At 40.5% G+C, this 21,239-nt stretch overlaps 1 protein-coding gene across 1 annotated transcript in view; it reads right to left on the reverse strand.

Moving 5' to 3' along the window:
- UBN2 (ubinuclein 2) overlaps nucleotides 1-21,239 on the reverse strand; it is an 86,781-nt gene that overhangs the window by 36,792 nt on the left and 28,750 nt on the right. Inside the window, 8 exon segments of the mRNA XM_090042736.1 lie at nucleotides 517-559; nucleotides 1,729-1,779; nucleotides 10,274-10,417; nucleotides 11,942-12,055; nucleotides 13,410-13,528; nucleotides 14,882-15,011; nucleotides 16,418-16,488; nucleotides 20,558-21,068. Of these exon segments, the coding sequence (XP_089898862.1) occupies nucleotides 517-559; nucleotides 1,729-1,779; nucleotides 10,274-10,417; nucleotides 11,942-12,055; nucleotides 13,410-13,528; nucleotides 14,882-15,011; nucleotides 16,418-16,488; nucleotides 20,558-21,068 (1,183 nt within the window).

Here is a 21,239-nt window from a genome sequence, read left to right on the forward strand (position 1 = left end):
CATTTTGTACTACTACTAATTTACACTTTTCTGGTGAGGTTACCAAACAGCTCCAAAAGATCTAGATCAATGGTGAGATTTATAGAGCTGACCAAAAGCAGAATTTCTGTCCAAGGGGAAACACTTTAAATTGGTTGTCCTGAATTGGAATGAGAAGTCAAAACCTTGAGTTTTTTTGCAACCAAAATATTACAGAACATTTTCTATTGAGCATATTGAAATGGCATGATTTAAAATTGTTTAGACTTACTTAATACATAAGTGTTTTGATAATCTAGAATACAACAAGAGTTGGAAACAGTAATATTTACAGTACTTCGTTCTCCTTTTACAGTATTTAAAGAGTCCATAAGCTCTCTAATTTAGTTTCCTCAAATTACAGTTTTCAGATTGAACTGTCGTCTGAAAAAAATGTTATAGCTACATCACTAGGGTTGGTTCAAAAGAAAGACATTTTTTAGTATGTTCCATATTCAACATTTCCTGTATATTGGTATAGACTGTTCCAGCATTTACCTTCACTTTGGGTTTAGGTGCCAGAATCACCTTCTTCTTTGCCCTATGGAAGTGCATAACAAAAATTAGAAGAAACAGGGTGAGTCAGTTTCATGCAACTACAAGATACAAACATAAGTTCATGCAACTACAAAATTACTATATTAAGTTTCTGCTGAAGGTTAAAAATGGAGAAGGGAAAAAGGAAGAAAAAAGGAGATAACATGATGTAATATCATACTTGTCCAACTTCACTGTGTTACCCTGAATAGTGTCAATGTAAACTTTAAATGCTTTAGAAAAGTTATATTAAAAAAGGGAAAGAGATAGCTATAAATCTGAATTTTGCTTGCCCACCAACCAACAAAACAGCAAAAAGCATCCATAATTAACTTTTGCAACTCTGCTGTAGGATATTGAGGCCAGCATTTACTAATTTACAGAAAAGTTTAGGCATCTAAATAGACAGAAACAGAATCTATAGATACATGAGCTAGGATAGCAATAAGGACAAATAATACTCAGCTTCAAAAGTATGACTACCACCCAGATCAATCCCCATCATTTTTCCTCATGAATGTCTTTTTTGCTCAGTATTACTAAGATTGGGAATTATAATGTCAGTATACTGTTTTAGGAACAAATGCAGTAAAAAAGGGACAATATGGTAGACAGCCCATTTCTCAGTTTTGCACTATTGTATGATTAATGTAGGATTTTTTTCTGCCATTACAGAAGTTACAATTTGGCTGGTGTTCAGAACTGTAAATGACTATTCCAACCCTGACTTAACCAGGACAGCTCCTCACAGAGGAAAATTGTAGTGTCTAGGGTTGGAGGTGGTAAGAGTTCCACTCAAACAAACAGAAGTAAATAGATCAGCAGATGTATTTGTAGAGAGGAGGAGGACTGACTTGCATGCTGCAATACATATTTGGTAGATTTCATGAGATTTTGGATTTCTAAAGCATTTTGAAATCTTTGGGTGAAATGCATTAAGTGTTTTAGACACTTAACCATTTAACCCTTGAATACATCACACACCCTAGCATCTCAACACCACTGAAATGTCACATCAGGGTTAAAGAATTGAAAGAAACTTCTGGAGCACTTCAAACAAACAAGGAAATGAAATGAAAGGACAAAGAATAAGCTTTTAAGAGAGAGCAATATACAGAGCCACTTAGAGCTGAAGCACAAAGAAGTATCAGAAAGCATCTGTATTGTACTCACGGAGCAGAAGTGAGATGATTGTGAACACTTCGGCTTTCTTTAAAGAGCATCCTGAAAGAGAAAGAGACAGAGGGGAAACACGGACACACTGAGATTATACATGGGCAAAGCTGACATGGACACTAACACTTTGTTCACTACTGGATTTTTGGATTATCTGTCCCCTTAGAAAAAACTGCTTGCTTGATTCTTAACTGCTAGGTTGGTATAGCTATAGTCAACCACAAACAAAAATGTTGAAAAACTTATTACAATCAAGTCAATATAGATAAGCTACTGTGCTAGCAGAAAACAATGCAAGCCAATTATTCTTCAGTGGAATGTAAGTAACAGAATTTTACATGTCCCTTCCCCTTGCCAAATCTTTTAGAACATGTAAAAATTGTCTTAATATTTCAAAACAGCTTAGCATACTGGTCCTTGAACAAAACTGCTTACACAACAAGCGGGCATTCCCACATGCAGGGGCATGCACTTGTAGGGGGAAAAAAAAATGTAGTGGCACAAATTTGTGCTGCTATGCATGCCACTGCACATATGCTGTAGCGTGAAATAAAATGCCCTGCTTTGGGGAAACTGCCGTTTCCCTGCTCCTCCCAGCTCCTGGCATGCTGGAGGAGCTGGGATGGAACTGGAGAGCAGGAGACACACTGGCTAACATCCAGAGCATCTCCTGGGAGATGCGAGTCTTCATGCTGCCAGCACACACTTGTGTGACATGCACCCTGCCACTTACGACTTTTTTTTGCATCCAGAATTTCCTGGTAGCAAATATTTTGCTCCCATACCGCAAATCTGCAGCACAAGGTACATTTTAACGTGCTAGGTGTGTGGTTTGCAGTGCCACAAGCTGCACATGCTTGCATATCTGGATCCAGGCCAAGAGTCCACATATGAAGGAAGAATCAGAAAACGAAAAGACAAGCTTGTTCCCAAACATCTCAAGAGCACACAGAGAATGTTATAATATTACTTTAGGCTGCATCTAGACCTGCAAAAAAACTCCTCAGTGAGGGAACAACATTGTGGTAAAAATTCCTGAGCCCTGGCTATACTAAAACTTTCACTGTTATAGAGGGAACTGCATCAGTAATTAATTACAGCCTTATTTTATTACCATAAACGAGGCAAAATTTAAGGGGCATTTACACTACGAAAATGCTACTTTTACACTACTGCCACCAAAAGACAAAATTTGTCTGCAGCATCACATAGCCCTGACCAGCTGCTTAACAGTTTTTTGGCAGCATACTATAGAGTTGCTTCAATGAAGGACAAAAGATTTTTAGTCTCTCAGGACTTTAAGAAGGCATTCCCACAGATGAAAGAGCAAAAAATCACTTGACTGTACAAGGCAACCCCATCATTTCTCTGACTATGGTTCCAGCCCCCTTTTTCTTTAATTCTATTGTTATATTTTTCATTCAATTATTACAATCGGCTCTTTACTTAATTCCTTCTCCCTTCTTTCCACCCTACCAATCCTCAGTTCTATTGCAACGCATTGTTTCTGATCCTCAATGATTAAAAACTGCAGGAAATCCAGACACACAGACCTCCCCCACTACAAGTCTGTTTTGTCTTGCTTCATATTGTCATCTTCTCCAAACAGTTTACTACTTCTCTGACTACCTTATTCTCACCTTAGATTCCCTCATTCATTAAGATATACCAGTCACCATTAACTTGGAATACAAGATAGAAAGTGATAAGGCTCCCAAGACAGAGCAACAATGCTAAAAAACTACAACTTAAAAAGATAATATTCAAAAGGAAAGAGCAACGTTTACAAATAATTCAGGACATTTCTATGGTTTTCCATACATAAATAACACTCAACACACAAATGATTAATGTAACAGGAATATTGTTTGCTATAGTCAGAATAACAACTCTATAAGCTTCAAATCAAATTGTGTTTGCTTACACTGCATCAGAGTTACCACATCAGCTGTGCCAAACACAACACAAGCCTAAAAATCACCACTAAAAAAAAAAAAAGAAAACATAACTCCTACCCATCTATATACACAATACAAAGGAAAAAGATTATATCCAAGGTGAAAAAGTGAAAACAAGTGCTACATATGTTTACAAAGAGTATCTTTTATTTTTCTAATGCTTTTTATCCCAAGTATCCCAGAGCATTTTAACTGCATACACACCAGTGAAATAATCCCCTGGTAGTGTGAAATACAGCACTGATAGTTGGGTGAGGGACTGGGGACAAGTATTAGTCAGTGCAACTGGGTGACCTGCTAGTTAAGTACCAGGAGATTTTTTATTTATTTATTTTTTTAATCCTCAGCAGGGCAGGTAAGATACTGATTTTGTGTTTTATGGACATGAAACACATTTGCACATTAAAATACAGGGAACTTTCTCATAACAAAGAAACTGAATTGGACCCGTCATTCCAGAGCCCAAGTGTAACAGATCTCAGGTTAAGATTACTAGCCCATTCCATCTACAGTGCTGCATGCTTAGCCATCCATAAACCATTAGACACAAAAGTTACTTTTCCCCCCATCCTGTTTACATAGTTGCTTTCTGTTAAATTGCCACACCAATCCAAAGCTAGGGACCTGTATAACTAACTAATTGTTCTTGCTGTTCTATCACACTCACTACCTCCTCCTCCGACAAAATAAAGAAGCCGGGTAATAAGCAGCATCCAGAAATATGCAGTGCTAATTGTTTGTTTATACAAGTACATGGTTTATTGCATTTTACATCACCAGTCAGACCCTAAAAAATCTTTCCTTTCTTAATTTTTCCTTCCCATGTATACTTACTTAGGCTACAAGATACACCAGACAACTTTCTAACAAACAAAAACATAGAAAACATCTCCTCCATAGCTTGGAGACAAGACATCTTTTATAAAAGATTTATTAAAAAGATTAGATTGTAAACATATATTTATTCAAAATGTTAAGATTCCTTCTAGTTACTGCATACAGCCTCCCAAACTATATATGTGCTACTACCCTGCAAAGAAACAAGTAGCAAAAGTTCATCTCCTCTAGGCAAGAATTTGTTTACTACACACCTATGAGAAAATGCTATAGCCGAATTGCTAGCTAGGCCACCAGAGGTATTAATTCCCCCTCTCAAACCACTCTTCTCAGTCCAATACTCTTTTTGCATAGACCAAAACAGCAACCAAAAAGCAGCCCCACAGGCTAGAGGAGTGATGCACGAACAGTTCCATAGTCCTGATGAATGGTGCAGGGCCACCTCACTAAGCCCCAGAATGCTGAGCGGGGAACACGTTCCCCAGCCTGTTCTCCCTCCAAACAGCTCTGCCCTTCATAGAGCTGGGCAGGGAACAGGCTACCACTGGGCTGGCTCCAGGAAATCCTTATCCCAGCCTGAGTCCCATGGTTGTGGGACTCTGGCTGGAAGACCCTCATCTCCCAGCCCAGGCTCTGTGGTCAAAGCCAGCACTGGGAGATGAGTCTCCCAGCCTGATCCTTGTGATGGCAGAGCTCAGGCTGGGAGATAAGAGTCTCCCAGCCCCTGCTGATGATCAGAGAGCAGGAGGCTTGGAGCTCCCTGCTGCCAGGGTGGGGGAACATGGTCCCAGCCCAGGATCCTGTGGTGGAGGTTGACTTGGCAGCAGGCTGACTGGGAGCAGACAGATGGCTGCTCCTGGTTAGCTGTCTACACAAGCACTACTGCACTGTTACTAATTGTAGAGTAAAATTTTCTACTTGCACTTGCAGGTAGTAAATTTACTTGGGATTAGGGAAGTTTACTTTGTAGTAAGCATATGCATGTGTAAATGCACACGCTTACTTAATAGTAAACTATGCTAATGCAAAGTTAAGTGTCTTGTGGAGATGTGCTTCTTGAAATCTCAACTCTCATTTCTCCCTGTGGTTTGCTATGCAACCTCTGGCAAGTCACTTAATCTGTGCGTGTCCCATCAGTAAATTATGGGTACTGCCTACTTCACAGGGAATCTTAGTATCTGGAAAATAAACATTTGGACAGTAAGTCCTACGCAAATAGATTCTGGATTTTACTGAGATTATCAAAGATCACTCCCATAATAGATAGCCATATATTTAACTTAATCTCTGGGGCTTGGGGGTGTGTTTTTTTTTTTTTTCCTTTGGATACAGGTTTCCCCTCGCTTTATGGGGGTTCTGCATGCACAAATTCATTCTTATGTGATGACTTTTATGCCAAACATTCATTATATGAGAGGTAAATTTACTCTTATGCGATTGGTGTGGTGAAAGCCCACAGTCAGCTGCTTTGTGCAGAGCGTTGTGGGAGTCATGCATGCCAGAACAGTGTCATGTGGATCTGTGCTCCTCACTTGCCTGATTTTGTAGTTGCCGTCCCCACTATGATAGTGCCCTGCACTTGTGTGTTAGTGAGTACTCACTACTGTTAGTGAGTACCAAAGTCATCTTGTAAGTCATGGTAGAAACGAGTCAGGGGGTCAGTACAGTCAAGGTCTTGTAACAAATAGGGATACATTCCATTGTAAAGTAGGTTCCCTTTATGTGAATTCGAGTTACGCGTTGTTTTCCAGGAACGCATGTACTGCATAAAGTGGTAAAACCTGTATTTGGGACACACTGCTGAGTGGTTCAACATGGTTTCAGTGTAGGAACTATCATATGTGGGATCTCCTGGCAAAAAAGTCTAACTGCAGAGTATGTAGCAGGGGTGGGCAAAATGTAGCCCATGGGGCCCCTAAAAAAATTTAGAAAATTAATGTTTATCTGCCCCTGGCTGCCTGTCACACGGTCCTCAATGGCTTGCTAAAACTCAGTAAGCAGTCCTCCACCCAAAATAATAATTGCCCGCCCCTGGTATATAGCATCAATATGAAACTATCAGTATGCAGCCATTGCCCTAAAGACCTATCAAATTATTTCTGTAACAATTGCCAGCTAGATACTGTAAAACTATTTAAACCTTAACACAAGACAAGACAATTTATGTTCCAGATTGTGGAATTCATTCCCTCTGTGAGATCCGTCTCTTCTCCTCTCCCTACTTTCAGAGGTTATTTCAAACGTGTCTTTCAGCAGTATTACTGAAATCAGCCTAATAATTTATAACCTTTCCCCTCCTGCTTTGTCTTTGGACTCCTTTTAATTAGTTTGAACAAAATTTAACAGATTGTGTTTTAAAGATAATTGCATAGCATCCTAAGTACTTCATCAAGGGACGTATGAAATATAAGAGAACAAAGTTCATTTCATGAAATGTTTAGCAAAAATTCTTATTTTTATTTTACATATGCTAGCTTACCAAAAGAAAAAAGTCAGGTCGCATGTAAAACTCCTCAGACTACAGTGCGACAGAGGAATGGAACTGTTGCAAGAGGAGTCTCCCAATGAACATCCCATCATTTCTCACAAGCTTTTTTCCAAAAAAGGCACTGTTTAGATCATGCTTAAAAGATCAGCAAATTAGGCTATGTATTGATGCTCAGCTTTCCCTGGGAGAAGCACTGTTCTCCTGCTACAAAAAAAAAATCAAAAATGGGACGTGAACAACCAATTCAGGCTCTCCCACAGCGATAAAGGCCACGCCAAGAGAAAAATAACCCTGGAACAATCGATATGTTATGTCGATCCCAGGAGACTGAACATCTGCACACTTTCTCCTGGCTTCATTCCTCCTAGGAACTAGGAAGAGTTGAGTTGAGAGAAAGGCTCCCATGCCTTCCCAAAACGGGGGTCATCCCAGCCTTGAGTAGGCATGTGGAGGAGCTGTTCCTGCCCCTCAAGGACTGGGAAGGGAGGGAAAGAAGAGTCACCAATTACTCACTGTGGCTTCTCACACTAGGAACTCCCTTAACCTAACTCCCAGTTGTGCTGACTTAAAACAGCTGCTCAAGCTACTTATCTGAATAGCAGGGGAGGCGGGAAGAAGTCAGCTGGCAGAAAACCAGGCTCAGGGAGGCTCTCCCTGGCCCAGTGGTGTAGAGCACTTACCTGCTCCTCACACTGAAGTTTTAGGTGCAAGGAACAGGTGGGGGTTTGCCTCACTGCTTTGTTCCTTCACACTGAAAAGCACTGTGAACCCTCATCCTGCTTACTACATCCAAGTCCCAGGAGTGAGAAGCAGGCAGGGGTTTTACCTGCTGCTCCCTAAGACCAGAAGCAGAACTAAGCAGCAGCTACTCTGCATGCTGCAGGGAAGGAGGGGGCAGGGAGGGAAGGGAACTTCTTCACTACTTTCCCTACCTGGAGCAGAGAGCACAGGGGCAAAGCCCCCACACCTCCTTCCTTAAGCCAAGCAATGTCTGGCTTGTGGAAGAGAGGCAGGGACTATCAGTTCAGGAGGGGAAAGGAAATGAGCAGCCGCCAGCGCTTCATACCTCTTCCCCAAGATAGACACTGTCCAGCTTAAGGAAGGGGCTGGGGACCTTCCCCCAGTGCTCCCTCCACTCTGATCCTAGTCTTCAGGAGTGGAATTGAGCAGGCAAGGCTGCACCCCCATCCTGTTCCCCCCAGCTCAGATTGGGACAGGTTTGGAGAGTCTTTCCCTACTGTTCATCCCCCCTGGGGACAAAGGAATAAAGTAGGCACAGCTCCCCTCACCTTTACCAGACTGAGGATCACCCACTGAAATGTCTATACTGCTCCTTCTTCTGGAAGGATTTCTACTGGATTAATTTTCATGAATTTTCCCCAGTAGAAATGAACATCTGTATGCAATCTCAATCTCTGGCAAGTCACCAAAAGGAGGGAACCTCTTATGAAAGCATTTTTCTTTTACCACTCAAGATTCTGTGCAAATCCAACACATTTACCTTATATAGAAAGAACAGTTTTCCTAAATGCTCCAGTCCACTGGCCACTATATTCAAGGTAAGTAGTTTACTTCTCTATTCTCTCAAGCACAGATTATGTCATGCCAATGACCCTTAGTAGTCCAAAAAAAGGGAGCCAGAGAGTGTCACAGAGAATTTGGGTTGGAAGGGACCTCAGGAGGTCATCTAGTCCAACATCGTGGACCACGACCCACACTTCCTGGCAAGGGATTTCACCTCTCAGCAAAAGGTACAAGTCTTTTCTCCAGCAGGTTGGCTGATTTCCTACATTGGGCTTTAAACTAGCTCAGACGGGGGACAGGGAGGCAGAAGGAGAACATCAAGATCCTGCAATCCATGGGATGTCCAGCAGTACAGCACAGGTAAGCAATAAGGGGCCCATTGGGCATCAGAGCCAGAGGGCAACAAAGGCGCCAGTCACAGGGCTCAAGCGCCTATACACTAATACTAGGAGCATGGGGAACAAGCAGGATGAACTAGCACTCCTGCTTGCAGAAAACACTTATGACTTAGTGGGGTTAACAGAAACCTGGTGGGACTCTACCCACAACTGGGCGGTACACATTGAGGACCATAAGCTGTACAGAAAGGACTGGTATTGGTAACGGGGGATTGGCAAAGGATTGGTATTGACTGGACCTGGTATTGGCGATGGGGGATGACATGGTAGGGGACCTACAGATCAGTGGTCACCTGGGGGACAGTGACCACCAAATAATAGAATTCACCATAAGGAGCAGAGTGGGAAAGGTAACTAGTAGGGTAGAAGTGCTAGACTTTAGGAAGGCTGACTTCAGTGAGCTCAGGTGTTTAGTCAATGATGCACTGCAGAGTAAGAGACTTGGTGAGATGGATGCCCAGGAAGGGTGGCGGTGCAACAAGGAAGCGATCCTTCAGGCACAGAGGGAGACAATCCCAATGCAGGGAAAAAGCGGCCAAGAGGCTTCCTTGGCTGACCAGATAAATACAGAGCAGCCAAAGGGCAAAAAGTGGGGCATATAAGCAGTGGAAACAGGGAAAGATTGCCAAAGAAGAGTATACCTCCTCAGCTCTCAGTTGTAGGGAGGCAGTTAGAAAGGCCAAAGCTACCATGGAGCTGAGGATGCCATCCCAAGTTAAGGATAACAAAAAATTGTTTTTCAGATATACAGGGAGTAAAAGCTAACCACCTTTTAAAGAGACACCGTTAAAAAGAAAGGCACAATATTTTAAAACAGGTAAAATGTTCCTGAAAGCATTTTATTTCTATTCAAAGGGGTATCTTGCTACTGAAACATTTTGCTGAAGTGCTGGCAATCTAAACAATCACAGCACTATGTTATTACAAAAGATTCAAGAAGTAAGCTACAGTGGCTCATGGTTCAATGCAAAAAGAAAAGCAGAAAAGGAAAACCTATATATTTACAAGTTACTTGGTTTTAATGACCCATGACACCTACTCCTAATTTGTTCTGGTAACCTTATTTCCAGGCCTGCAACTCCACTTGACAGTCCTTTCTACAGTGCCAGCTTCATTCCCAGTTATCAGTCCTATTTCTGCAACTGAATTTCCATGTAGCTTACTACCCCATTTGTAAGTGCTGTACTGATCTAAGGTAGTAATAGGTTAAAATACTGTTACTGATTTTTTTTTAAATTGTAAGTGTTCCTTTATACCAACAGTTTGTAGAAGTAAAGTCAAACATCACCCTAAGTGATTCAAGAAGTTGATAGACAGCATTGAGAAAAGTATCTTACCTAGCCTGCATCCAGCCTTTAGGCCACAGCGGTTTCACTTCTGTTTCCATAAAGGTCTTGAGGTAATCCTCCGGAGACTGACTTCTATTTGGCTCTAGCTCATAACATCCCAGCTTGATCTTGACAAGGTTACACAACAAGGCTCTGTTGAAAAGCACAAAGCAGGAATGAAACATGCAAATGAACTACAAGCACCTAGTTTGAATGCTAAAAACAGAAGATAATGGAATGGAAAAAACTCCACTGGCATTACATGATAGCAGTTCAGTAGCTTATGTGAAAAGAGTTCATGAGTTTCAATCTAGTTCTGTGGAAAACATGTCAAGTGAAAATATCCGTCTTAACTGGGATAAATAGTCTTTGTTCTCTCAATTTCCTCCAGGTCTTGTAGCCAACTGCTTCCACTGTTAAAGTGTCCTCCTACTGTCATAGTGTCTTTTTACCATGGCCTCACCATATGTGGAACTAGCTCCTTAACCCAGTCTGCCATGGTCCTTCTTTTCTCCTTAAAGTAGATTTTATCTAAAATCCATTTTGTACCATGACATTCTATTTAGTTATACTGAAAGCTCTTCTCAACACGTACTCTTTATGGACAGTAAAAACTCAGCTTCAAGTTTTGTTCAATCTAACAAAAAAAACCCAACCCTATTACATCAAGCCTTAGTGAAAAGCTATATGAAAACTAAAGTTTTCCATTTGCCCTTAACAGGTAGTCCCTTTAATTTAATCTCAGATATACTGCTCACATGCGTTACATGTATGTACAAAGAGAGCTTGGTTTGCTGTCATTTATGGTGTACTTGTGAATATGTAAAGACTTTGGTGTCCGGAAACTGAATCCAGAGCATCTCACACTAACAATTATCAGTTTCTTCTCTTTAAAATACCAGTATGGGTAAAACTAAAAGCTGATTTAGCAAGATTCTTTTGCTAAAAATATTCTCAGTAATCATCTGATTTCCTAGAGCAGGTAAGATTTTAGTATCTCAGGAGAGAGTCTGTGCTATATCTACACGGTAAAAAGGAACAGAATCACAGCTCAAAAAAGGGAGGACTGAAGTAGCTTTAGTCACCCTTGCTTCTTTCTAATGTTGGATTGCTCAGGGACTGGAAAGGCCACTGGACCTGGAAAGCCTCTTTCATTAGAATAGCTACCTTGAACTGCTATAGTGACAAATGGGCTAAGCAGAAACACTACAAAGCAGTGCAATACAGCCCTACTCCAGCACACGCTCCTATAATACATTTCAAAGACTGTTTGCAAGGATATCTTATTTGATTTTTCATCTTTCTACCTCTTGAATAATCCTCTTGTGACTACATGTGGGTTTTTACTACAGAGCTCTTGTGCAATGCAAAAGTATTGAAATGGGACCAAGACATTCACCCCTTAGATGCTATGAATTCATAGCATCTGATGAAGTTGTATGTTGCCTACAAAAACTTAAGTATCTGAACTCGTTTTTAAATGAGTTAGTCTTTAAGGTGTCATCCTGCCTTGTCTTTTGCTCGATTTCAGACTAAGTAAAATTTATCTGGTTTATTAGTCAGTCATTCTGCCCTTTCCCATGCCTCTACAAATAATTCCACTCTGAAGCACACATTATTAGATAGCAAGGGTATCAAAGCTAATACAAGGTAAAAAATGGTAGAGTTATGTCGCACCTCACGGTATCATCCCAGTGGAATTTCTTTCTTGGCCCCACAATCCTCTTTCCTGGCTTCTCATCATCATCTTCCTCCGACCCGTTCTTCTCTCGTTCATCTTCTGCTAGCAATCTAAGGGCAGAACAATTGTTTATGGAAGAAAGACAGAGTATTTTCCCCAGATCATAAACACTTTTAAGTAGGTTCCAGAAAGAGAGGAGAGCTGCCCTCAGTTGTTCATATGCCTATCTAAAGAGGCAAACATTTGACCTTCCCCGGTCTTATTTTTCTCCACCTCTCATCACCTCTAGCAAGGTACGTCAAATAATTTCCCTCTCATTTGTCTGCAGGGTTTCTTTTTTTTGAGGGGGTGAGGGAGAAGGAGAGTGGGGAAGGACAGGCTTTGCACTTTGTTTTGGCAAGATGTTGTTTCATTTGTTATTTGTTGATCAACAAAGAGTGTGCTTCTGGTGAGGCTGAGGCCTTGTTTGTACAACAGGAGAACAGTTTGGAGAATCTTTCTTTTACGAGGTCCTCTTATAGTATAGGTCAATGATCTTGTAGCAGGTTCCACTGTTGGACAGTATGCAGTAACCAGATGAGTGGTTGATGGGGGTTTTCTTTCTGTACTGGAGTAGGTTTTTGTGGTGTGTTAGGGTGACTCAAAGATGCAATCTTGGACAGTGATAGCTTCTTTCCCAGACCTGACAAAAGATGCTTGAAACTCCAAAAGCTTGTCCCTTTCTCTTCCAACTATACAAAGTGGTCCAAGAAAACATATTGCCTCACCTTACAAATCTTCCTTTCCTCATGTTATGGTAATCAAAACTGCAACCCCCACCCCCCTTTGCTACAGAAGCGCTGCTATTCATGCCATGAATCCGCTGACAAAATGCAACAATGACCAATCAGTTCTCATCCCTCCCATCCAGTCCCAAAATCTAAATCAGATGTTTGTTAGCTGCCTAAAGGAAACAGGCATAACGTGGTGAAGAACATTAATACATCTCAATTCCATTTCCTCTGTCAGCCAACTACTTAAGGGCCTACAATAGTTTATAACCTCTGATTTCACCCATCCTTAAATCCACCTCAAATCCACCTACTCAGACTTCTTTTCAGAGTTATTTGACAGCTTTACTTGCAATAAGGCACACAAATTGATGTAAATTGGGATGCAAATTTACAGCATATTAATGATTCTTTAGTAACTGCTTTGGAACTTGGTCTTATCCTGTGGTAAATGCAAGGCAGTTTATGCCTCAATGAATAATTCATGGTAAATTTGTTTGCATGCCCATAATCTTAACCTGAAGAAAGTTAGGAGCACCTTTTCATGATTTCCTTCTACAGTTTTGCCAGCTCTAAGTGTGTTGCCTTGGCAGCATTCACAAGACAAAAACTGAGATAAAACAGAACTACATTTCTTGCTCATGGTTCCCTAGGGTAGCCAAAACAGCTTTAGCCTGACTTCAGAGGTACGTACTTCGCATTTTTGGCTTGACTGCGGGCCTGGCAGTCTTCCTGGTATTTGCATAACTGTTCAGGCATGACATTGCTGACAGCCAGTTTCAGCTTTTGCAGTGGTTCCCTCAAACGGTCATCCTAGGAAAAGGCAAACAAAGTAAGTTTGGTATATAATTAGCGTAAAGCATATACCTAAGATTAGTTATTGCTCCAAAAATACACTAATTTTGAAGACTCATTTTAGTCAGTCCTGTGAAACCACCTGAAAGACGGTCCAAGAAACAACTATGCATTGACAGCAAAGAAAAAAAAAGCATTCAAAGTCCCCTCTATGGTTCTCTAAAAAGACCCCCCCGCACCTCATTTGAGCCCATACCAATGCAAAGTGACATGCATCATTTTACAACTCTAATATATACGACGACTCCTCCAAACCAAGAGATTAAAAAAGAAAAGAGAGGCCAGTAGGAAGGAAACATTTCTACCTTCAAAACATTAGTGCTTAGTCTTTCTAGATTACCTTTTTTACTGAAAAAAGATGAGAAATATCTGAAAGAACAGTAAGGTTGACAAGCACGTGTCCCTCAGATTAGTTTTTATACAACTGACAGATTTTGGCCAATCTGGATACTCAGCATGACCAAGTCCTGCAAGTCAAGACTCCAAATGGGGGGGAAGAAAAAAAAAAAAAAATGAAGACTTCAAATGCAATATTATACTGTGCATTTACCATCTACACCATTTCTAGTTCTCTATTTGCATCTTCTGACTTTCTTACCTTTGCCTGTGGCAACTGTTTGCCAAGAAAGCTACAACAATGGTTCAATATTCAGCAAAAGGGTACAGGAACACATGGAAATTTTTTTCCTTTCCAGAAGGAACTTTTGTTTTATGGAACTTTCACATCTTGAAAAGGCCTGGCCCTAAACTCATCAATACCCAGATTTAGAGCCTACCAGGTCTACTCTTATCATCCAGTTATATAAATGCAATATGCTGTCTTTACTAATCAACAAATAAAAATACATATTCATATTTCAAAACAAAGCAGCTATAGAAATGGAGCATAAAGAAACAAACAGATCTAAGCAGATAGGCAGCATGACTCTGAATGTTATAAAGGCTTATGGGACTACTACTTTCTTCATTGGACTATTTTTGATTCATTTGCTGTGCAATGTGTTAACCATCTGATCTACCATTAAAAGCAAAGCTAGGAAGTAGTTACAACTGCAGCCACCTTCACACTTAGTCTGCATTCAGCATAAATGAAGCCATTTTATATCCAACTCCATAAATGTTTGACACTGAACTACCCCTGCTCTCAGGATGCCTGTAATCTTATGTTCAAAAGGTAACTTCTTAAAAACAGCCCCAGAACAGATCCAAAAGGTCCTTCTGTATTGGAAACCCACTGCTGCTCTTTTCTCCCACACTGAGCCCTCATGATTACCTACATACATTCCTGCTTGAGCCACTCCCTCTTTTTACCTGGACATTGAGGTGCAACTTCTTCAGACGCTTTATCAGTGTGTCCTTATTGCATGGCACAAAAGCCTCAAGGTGGGAGTACACTCCATTGCGGATGGCAGGATTTATCTCCTGTAACTGTAGCTCAATACTGACAACAAGAAAAACAGACAGCAAACTATAAAGGTACTCCAGGATGAAGATGAAGACTGCACAGAAGGCTGAGGAAGTCTGTATGCATTACATATTCTAGTTGTGTGTGGATAAATTAACCTGGGGTGTTTTTTTTTGGGTTTTTTTTTTGTTTTTTTTGTTTTTAAATACCTCGACCAGGGTGTCAAACACTTAGCCACTGGGCTGGTTTTGAAACCGTATGTTCCAGTCTGTGGGTTGCTGGACCAGCCGCATGTGAGAACCTCAGCCTTATGTACCGCATCTGTGCGCCCTGCACACTGGTCCTGGGGCCAGTATAGATTGGGTCATGCCAAAACCAGCACAAAGAGCCTGCCTGGCCCCATGCACAGTACACACAGGCCCATGGGTTTGCAGGTCATGCAGCAAGCAAGGCCGCCACAGGGCATGAGCTGCCTGCAACATGTGGGCAGGCCTTAACACCGCACATAGCAAGAGGAGTCTTGAGTCCAGGCTCCATGCAGGACCCCAGACCCATCCCCGGTCCTGCCTGCAGTGCCAGGTCCAGCCTGTGCACTGTGGGCAGTACATCCCCAACCATGCCAGCCACACATGCACAGCAAACCCAAGACTCTGCACATGCTGCACAGGACATACAGGCTGGACTTGGCATTGTGGGTGCTGCACAGGGGTTGGTCCTAATCCAGCCCTCAAACCAACACAGACTTATCTGGCTCATAGGGCCAGAAGTGTTTGACAACCCTGCCTTAGACTAATTCTTGCTGAGATAAATCTCTTTTAATGGATAACAAAAGCCCAATTCAATAAAAATTGATGTACATGCACATGGCCATGTGCATCATGATTCTGTACATCATTCAAATTTCAATTACTTCCCCAATGATACTGGGCATGGCTGTTTTAGCTGTTACTTTTTTTTTTCCCCCCAAAAAACAATTTTGATAACATTTCCAAAATGTTGTTAAGCTGAACCGTGGTTCTATGCGACAAGAAAAACAAAACAAGAAGAAAAAAAAACAAAACAAAACACAAGAACACTTTCTACACCAGACATTGGGATGCGAAGACTAGAGAATTATAGTGGGCTATTTTTCTTTAATAATATCTGAAGCGGTTTTAGCTTATGAAAGTGTGGGAGAGTTGGGAAAGGATGGGAAAAAATTCGACAGAACTCTGCCAATTAACTCAAGAACACAATGCGCTGTAAAACATTTCACACTGGATGAACTATACATATAATGATGGCTACCAGAGACAAAAGGATCATCAGCTAGTCGCTAATCAATTTAGATTAACTTGGTTTTCCCTCCGAGTCTCTTTTCTTTGTTTAAGATCTTTGTTCCAGACATTGAAATATATGCCTCTTCTCTAAAAACACACAAATCTGAAGAGGGGAGCACTTACTCCAGCAGAATATTGTTCATGTCCTGTGTGAAAAATTTCTTCCTGCCTTCTTCATCAAACAACTTGGCAGCCTGGAAAGACAGCAGTAAAAGTACCCAGAAGTTTATAGCACATTTCATCCTAAAGATATTTACAGATTTCAGCACTGCACAAACTATAAACATAAACCTCACTCTCCAGAAATGCAAACGCCATTACAATGAAATACACCATGCCACATGAAAATTTTGAATACCAAGTGAAAAACATTGGTACATCCAACAAAAAAAAAAAAGGCAGAAAAAGTTCAGGTAGGCATAACAATCATTTGGTTTGGAATGTGACCAGATTACTGGGAATAATATTCCATTCTTGCTAGACAGGCCAAGAGACCTTGTCACTAAAATAATACCTTATCAAGAGAGAGTCCACTAGCGAAATAATGATGCTACCTCTGGGACAATAATTTTCTCCTTACCCCAAAGAAAAAGCACTATACTTAGAATATCGAAATAAGGGGCAGCAAGGTACACGTTCCTATTCAAGCCACGCAAGACTTTTCTTCTTAAGTGGCTTTGCCCAGCTGTAAATCCCTTAGTTCTTTTGGGCAGATCTACCCCAGTTCCTTCTGTCAAACTTCCTTTAAAAAGGTACCATGAATACAAGAGGTACCCACTCCCTCTTTTCTGGTGTTGTCCCATATTCTCTCCGCATTTAGTCCTGTAATATGGATCCATCTGTACTCCCTCCTGCTGTTCCTGAGTCTTTGCACGGCCACTCTTGCTGGGACAGAGGCAGATCTGTTCCTACTCAGAACAAGCAGCAATTGTCTCAAATTGCACCAAGGGAGGTTTAGGTTGGATATTAGGAAAAACTGTCACTAGAAGGGTGGTGAAGCACTGGAACAGGTTACCTGGAGAGGTGGTAGAATCTCCATTGCTGGAGGTTTTTAAAGGCCCAGCTCCACAAAGCCCTGGCTGAAACGATCCAATTGGGTGGGGATGGTTCTGCTTTGAGCAGGGGGTTACACTATATGAACTTCTGAGGTCCCTTCCAACCCTAATTATTCTATGATTCTCCTTTATACTACAGTCATTTTAAAAGTCCTTCCTTAAAAAGTCCCTGTGCGTGGCTCTCCAGCTTCTGCTACTGCCAAATAGACTGGCCTCTTGCTGTCCTCACAGCATGATAGCAGCTCAGGAAACAGGAGACACCAAGCTATCAATAAGGTCTTCCTCTAACTTCCTCCATTCCTCACATTTGTAGGAGTCCACAGGTGAGAAGACACTTCTTCCTTTTCTATTTATGTTCAGGTGATGGGATTAGAGAACATCCAAAGGAGAGAAAGGGTGAGCCTGTAAACCACAGGGTATGAGCCATGTGTCATTCTACCATAAGAGAAGTAAATGACAGTTGCCACTTGGTGAACCTGACTATATACACAAGAGTAATATGAAATTTAAAAATCTGGAAAAATTCTCCAATATGTTGAAAGTAACCCACTACTGAGACCACATGAATTAAAGAATATTGTCAGCTCGAGACTCACCTGTGAGTAGGTTTTTCTTAAATTTAACAAAATACCTGTTTTACTATTTAGAAATAAAAAAGAAAAAATTCAAAAAGAGTCTTTGACTACCTGTCAAAGTTTTGTATGGCAAAGTAATTTAATACTCAGTAAGAAATCAGATCTTATTTTACATATTTTGTCCTTCCAATCTACCAGACAGTTTTTTAGTAGCACATTAATGTAAGCGCTCAAAGTCTAAGATGTGTTAACAGCACTGAAACATTTGCTCTCCAAGAAGACTACTAAAAGTTCATAGAATTTCTTAACAGTGATTTTTAAGAGAAGTTAACAAAGGACTGGAGGTTTAGTTTTAAACCTTCTAATTTCAGTGCACCTTTAAAAAGTTAATTATTTGAAGTGGATTATACACTGAATTATCATTCTTTGGCGGGCAATACTGCTACAGTGTTTTTCATCCCAATTCCAACAATTATTTTTCAGTTATTTTGTATTAAGTTGTCTTGTATTTTTTTTAGTTGAGTTTTAAAAGAAGTGGGGGGGGGGATTCAGATGGTGCATGAGTCAAGTTGATTAGAATAACTAAAAATGACTAACATCCTTGGGGCTTGTGTTCCACAGAAAGAGGCATACCATTCCCAAGACACAAAGGGGTCAAAGTATGATTTCACTGGAGTAGGCCTAAACAAATGACATGCATCTTCCATTGAAGTGTGAAGCATCTGCAGGTTCAGAATCATTCTACCATGTGTATTTATCTAGGCCAATATTGAGCTGCTCACTTGTAGTCTAAATACCACATAATAGTTAGCTTTTTCTAAGGGTTATTACAATAGAAAAAAGCCGTATTGTAGTTTCCCAGTTAGACTGCTAGATTATGATAGAGTTTTAAACCATATTTAAATAATCAACTGCCTTTCAAACAGATCATTTAATAAGCCAACTTGTATTTTTAAACAAAATATGTACTCTCTCTTACATGCAAGGAATGACTCTAAAAAAAAAGGAACTTGAAAATTGCCAACACTAGAAAAAAAAAATCTTTGAATTAAGTCTATGGGAGCCATTTTGCTAATGTTCACTTCCAAAATGTTTTCCTCGCCAACTAGTGTTTAAACAAGGTGACCACAATTTCACTGTAGGTCAAGAAAGCACCTAAAATTATGTTGTTGTCAACACTACCACCACCACCGCAACCTAGCTTTCCATCATGAATTTTAAGGTTGGGGTAGATAAGTCTCCATGCTATTCAGAAACATTAATAATAAAATGCTGACTGAAAATTTAAAGGAATGAGTTTCCCAGACCAACTGTAGACCATGAGAAATGGCTAAATGGATGGTTGATTTGGAACACTCATTTCCTGGCTCTGGAACAAGTCTGTTTCTAGATATGCTATATGTGAATGAAGACTCTCACTAAGCAATATTGCAGAACCTGCAAAGTTGGTAAAAAAAAAAAAAAAAAAAAGTTGGTAAAGAAGTTACTACAGTAGACAACATTTTCTGTCGTTTAACCTTTACAATTATTATGGCCACCACTCACTCATTTTAAAGTATTACAGTTAGTTATACAGGTCCAAGTAAGATTATTTAAACAAACTTGTATACAGAATAAAATGCAAGGGATTTATAAAAGAATCTTCCAAATCCTAGTGAAGAAAGACAAAATTAGCTGAAAGGAATACATTAAAAATGCCACCCTTGCAGGAATCTATGGTCCAAAAAATTGGGGTTTAAAGGGCACCGTTTTCAAACCTTAAGAAAAACAAATGTTTATATTTCCATTGTTTTAATTCATATGCAGACATATCTAAATAATCCTTCCCCTGTAGCATTTGCATTTCAAACACTGCAAAAGCTCCTCCAGTAATAGGAGAACTTGGACAAGTAAGTCTTGAGAAATGACCAGCTTATTTTCAACTTCCAGGCTGACCTGCACAAATGAAACAAGTAATATGGAGGGGCAGACAGTGGGACAATATATAAATTTATTACTGAACATATATAAAATATGTAACTGAAAATACATGCACCCTTTTAGTTGCATATTTTTCTATATTTTTAGTAATACATTTTTTCAGTTTGCCTCCCTGACTGCAATAAGAAAAAAAACCCTCTTAAAAATATCAAAAGGTTTTCTACGTCCCTCAACAAGATTCCACTTAGTTACCAAGAAGGGCAAACTTACAATAGACCTCATTAGGAAAAAAAAAAAAAAAAAAAGTCAAGCACACTAGCTAAGAATGGAAAAACAGATGTAGATGGTATGAAGTCATCTACTCCATCCAGAGATAGATTTCTCTCTACAAAACGTTAACCTCTTTGCTTAGTCTAGTTTAGCTCAAGTGCCTAAGCTAGCTGCCTCTGCTGGGAAACATTCCACCAGTTATTTTAAACTGAAAATAAACCAAACCATTTTGCAACTCAGAAAGATCTACTTTACAACCTACACTTCCCTTTGCTTAATAGTATCTGATTTGTCTAGTTACAACCACTGGAGTTAATCTGAACAATTCCTTCTTTAGTGTTCCTACCAGGCACTTCATAAACTTGAAATATAAGTCAGACTGCAGCTATTTCTCTTGGCTCTTGACAACTCTGAGCATCCTTTACCAGTGAATTTATACTTACTATTCGAAGGTCTCCAATGCGTTTTTCAAGTAGTACAGGCAGACCTTCTGGGAGGGCAGGCACCTGCTTGGGTGTCATGACCTGAGAGGTTTGGGTTGGCTGAGTGGCATTTCCATTTTCTCCTGACAGCTCAGACACTGGGCTGCCATCAGAGGCGCCATCAAGCAGCTTGTCAAAGTCAATATCTCCCAACATCTCCAGAGCACTTTCAGCTTCCTGCAAGAGCTCACGCTCACTTGTGCTACCAAAAATGGAGAGGACAGGATCAGGGACCCTGAGGTTCAAGTCAGAGACATCATTTCCAGTGCTGGCAGAGGAGGAAGGAGGTTTATTAGGAGCGGAGATGGAGGTGGAGGTTGCAACAGTCACTAGAGTTTTTGGATTGGATTCTTTCTGCCTCAAAGCTTCCTTCTCCTTCTGGAACTTCCGGAGCATGGCAGCAAGAGAAAGTGAGTCCTTGTACAACTTCTTCTTCTTCTTCTCTGACTTGTGTGAATTCAAGGCTATTACTCTGGAGAGAAAAGAGGCTTTTGTTAGGATTCATTGAACTTACCAGGCCAAAGTTACTTTCTCCAAGTATGCTCAAGTTCATTATTGTTCAGTGAAACAGCACTCTGGACAGGTACCTTAAAACTTTCTTATCAAATGTTAGAGGCCTGCACCAACCCCAAACTTCTTCCTG

This window comes from Crocodylus siamensis, chromosome 4, assembly GCF_052110815.1.
Source record: "Crocodylus siamensis isolate JL-2025a chromosome 4, ASM5211081v1, whole genome shotgun sequence".
Lineage (NCBI taxonomy): Eukaryota > Metazoa > Chordata > Crocodylia > Crocodylidae > Crocodylus > Crocodylus siamensis.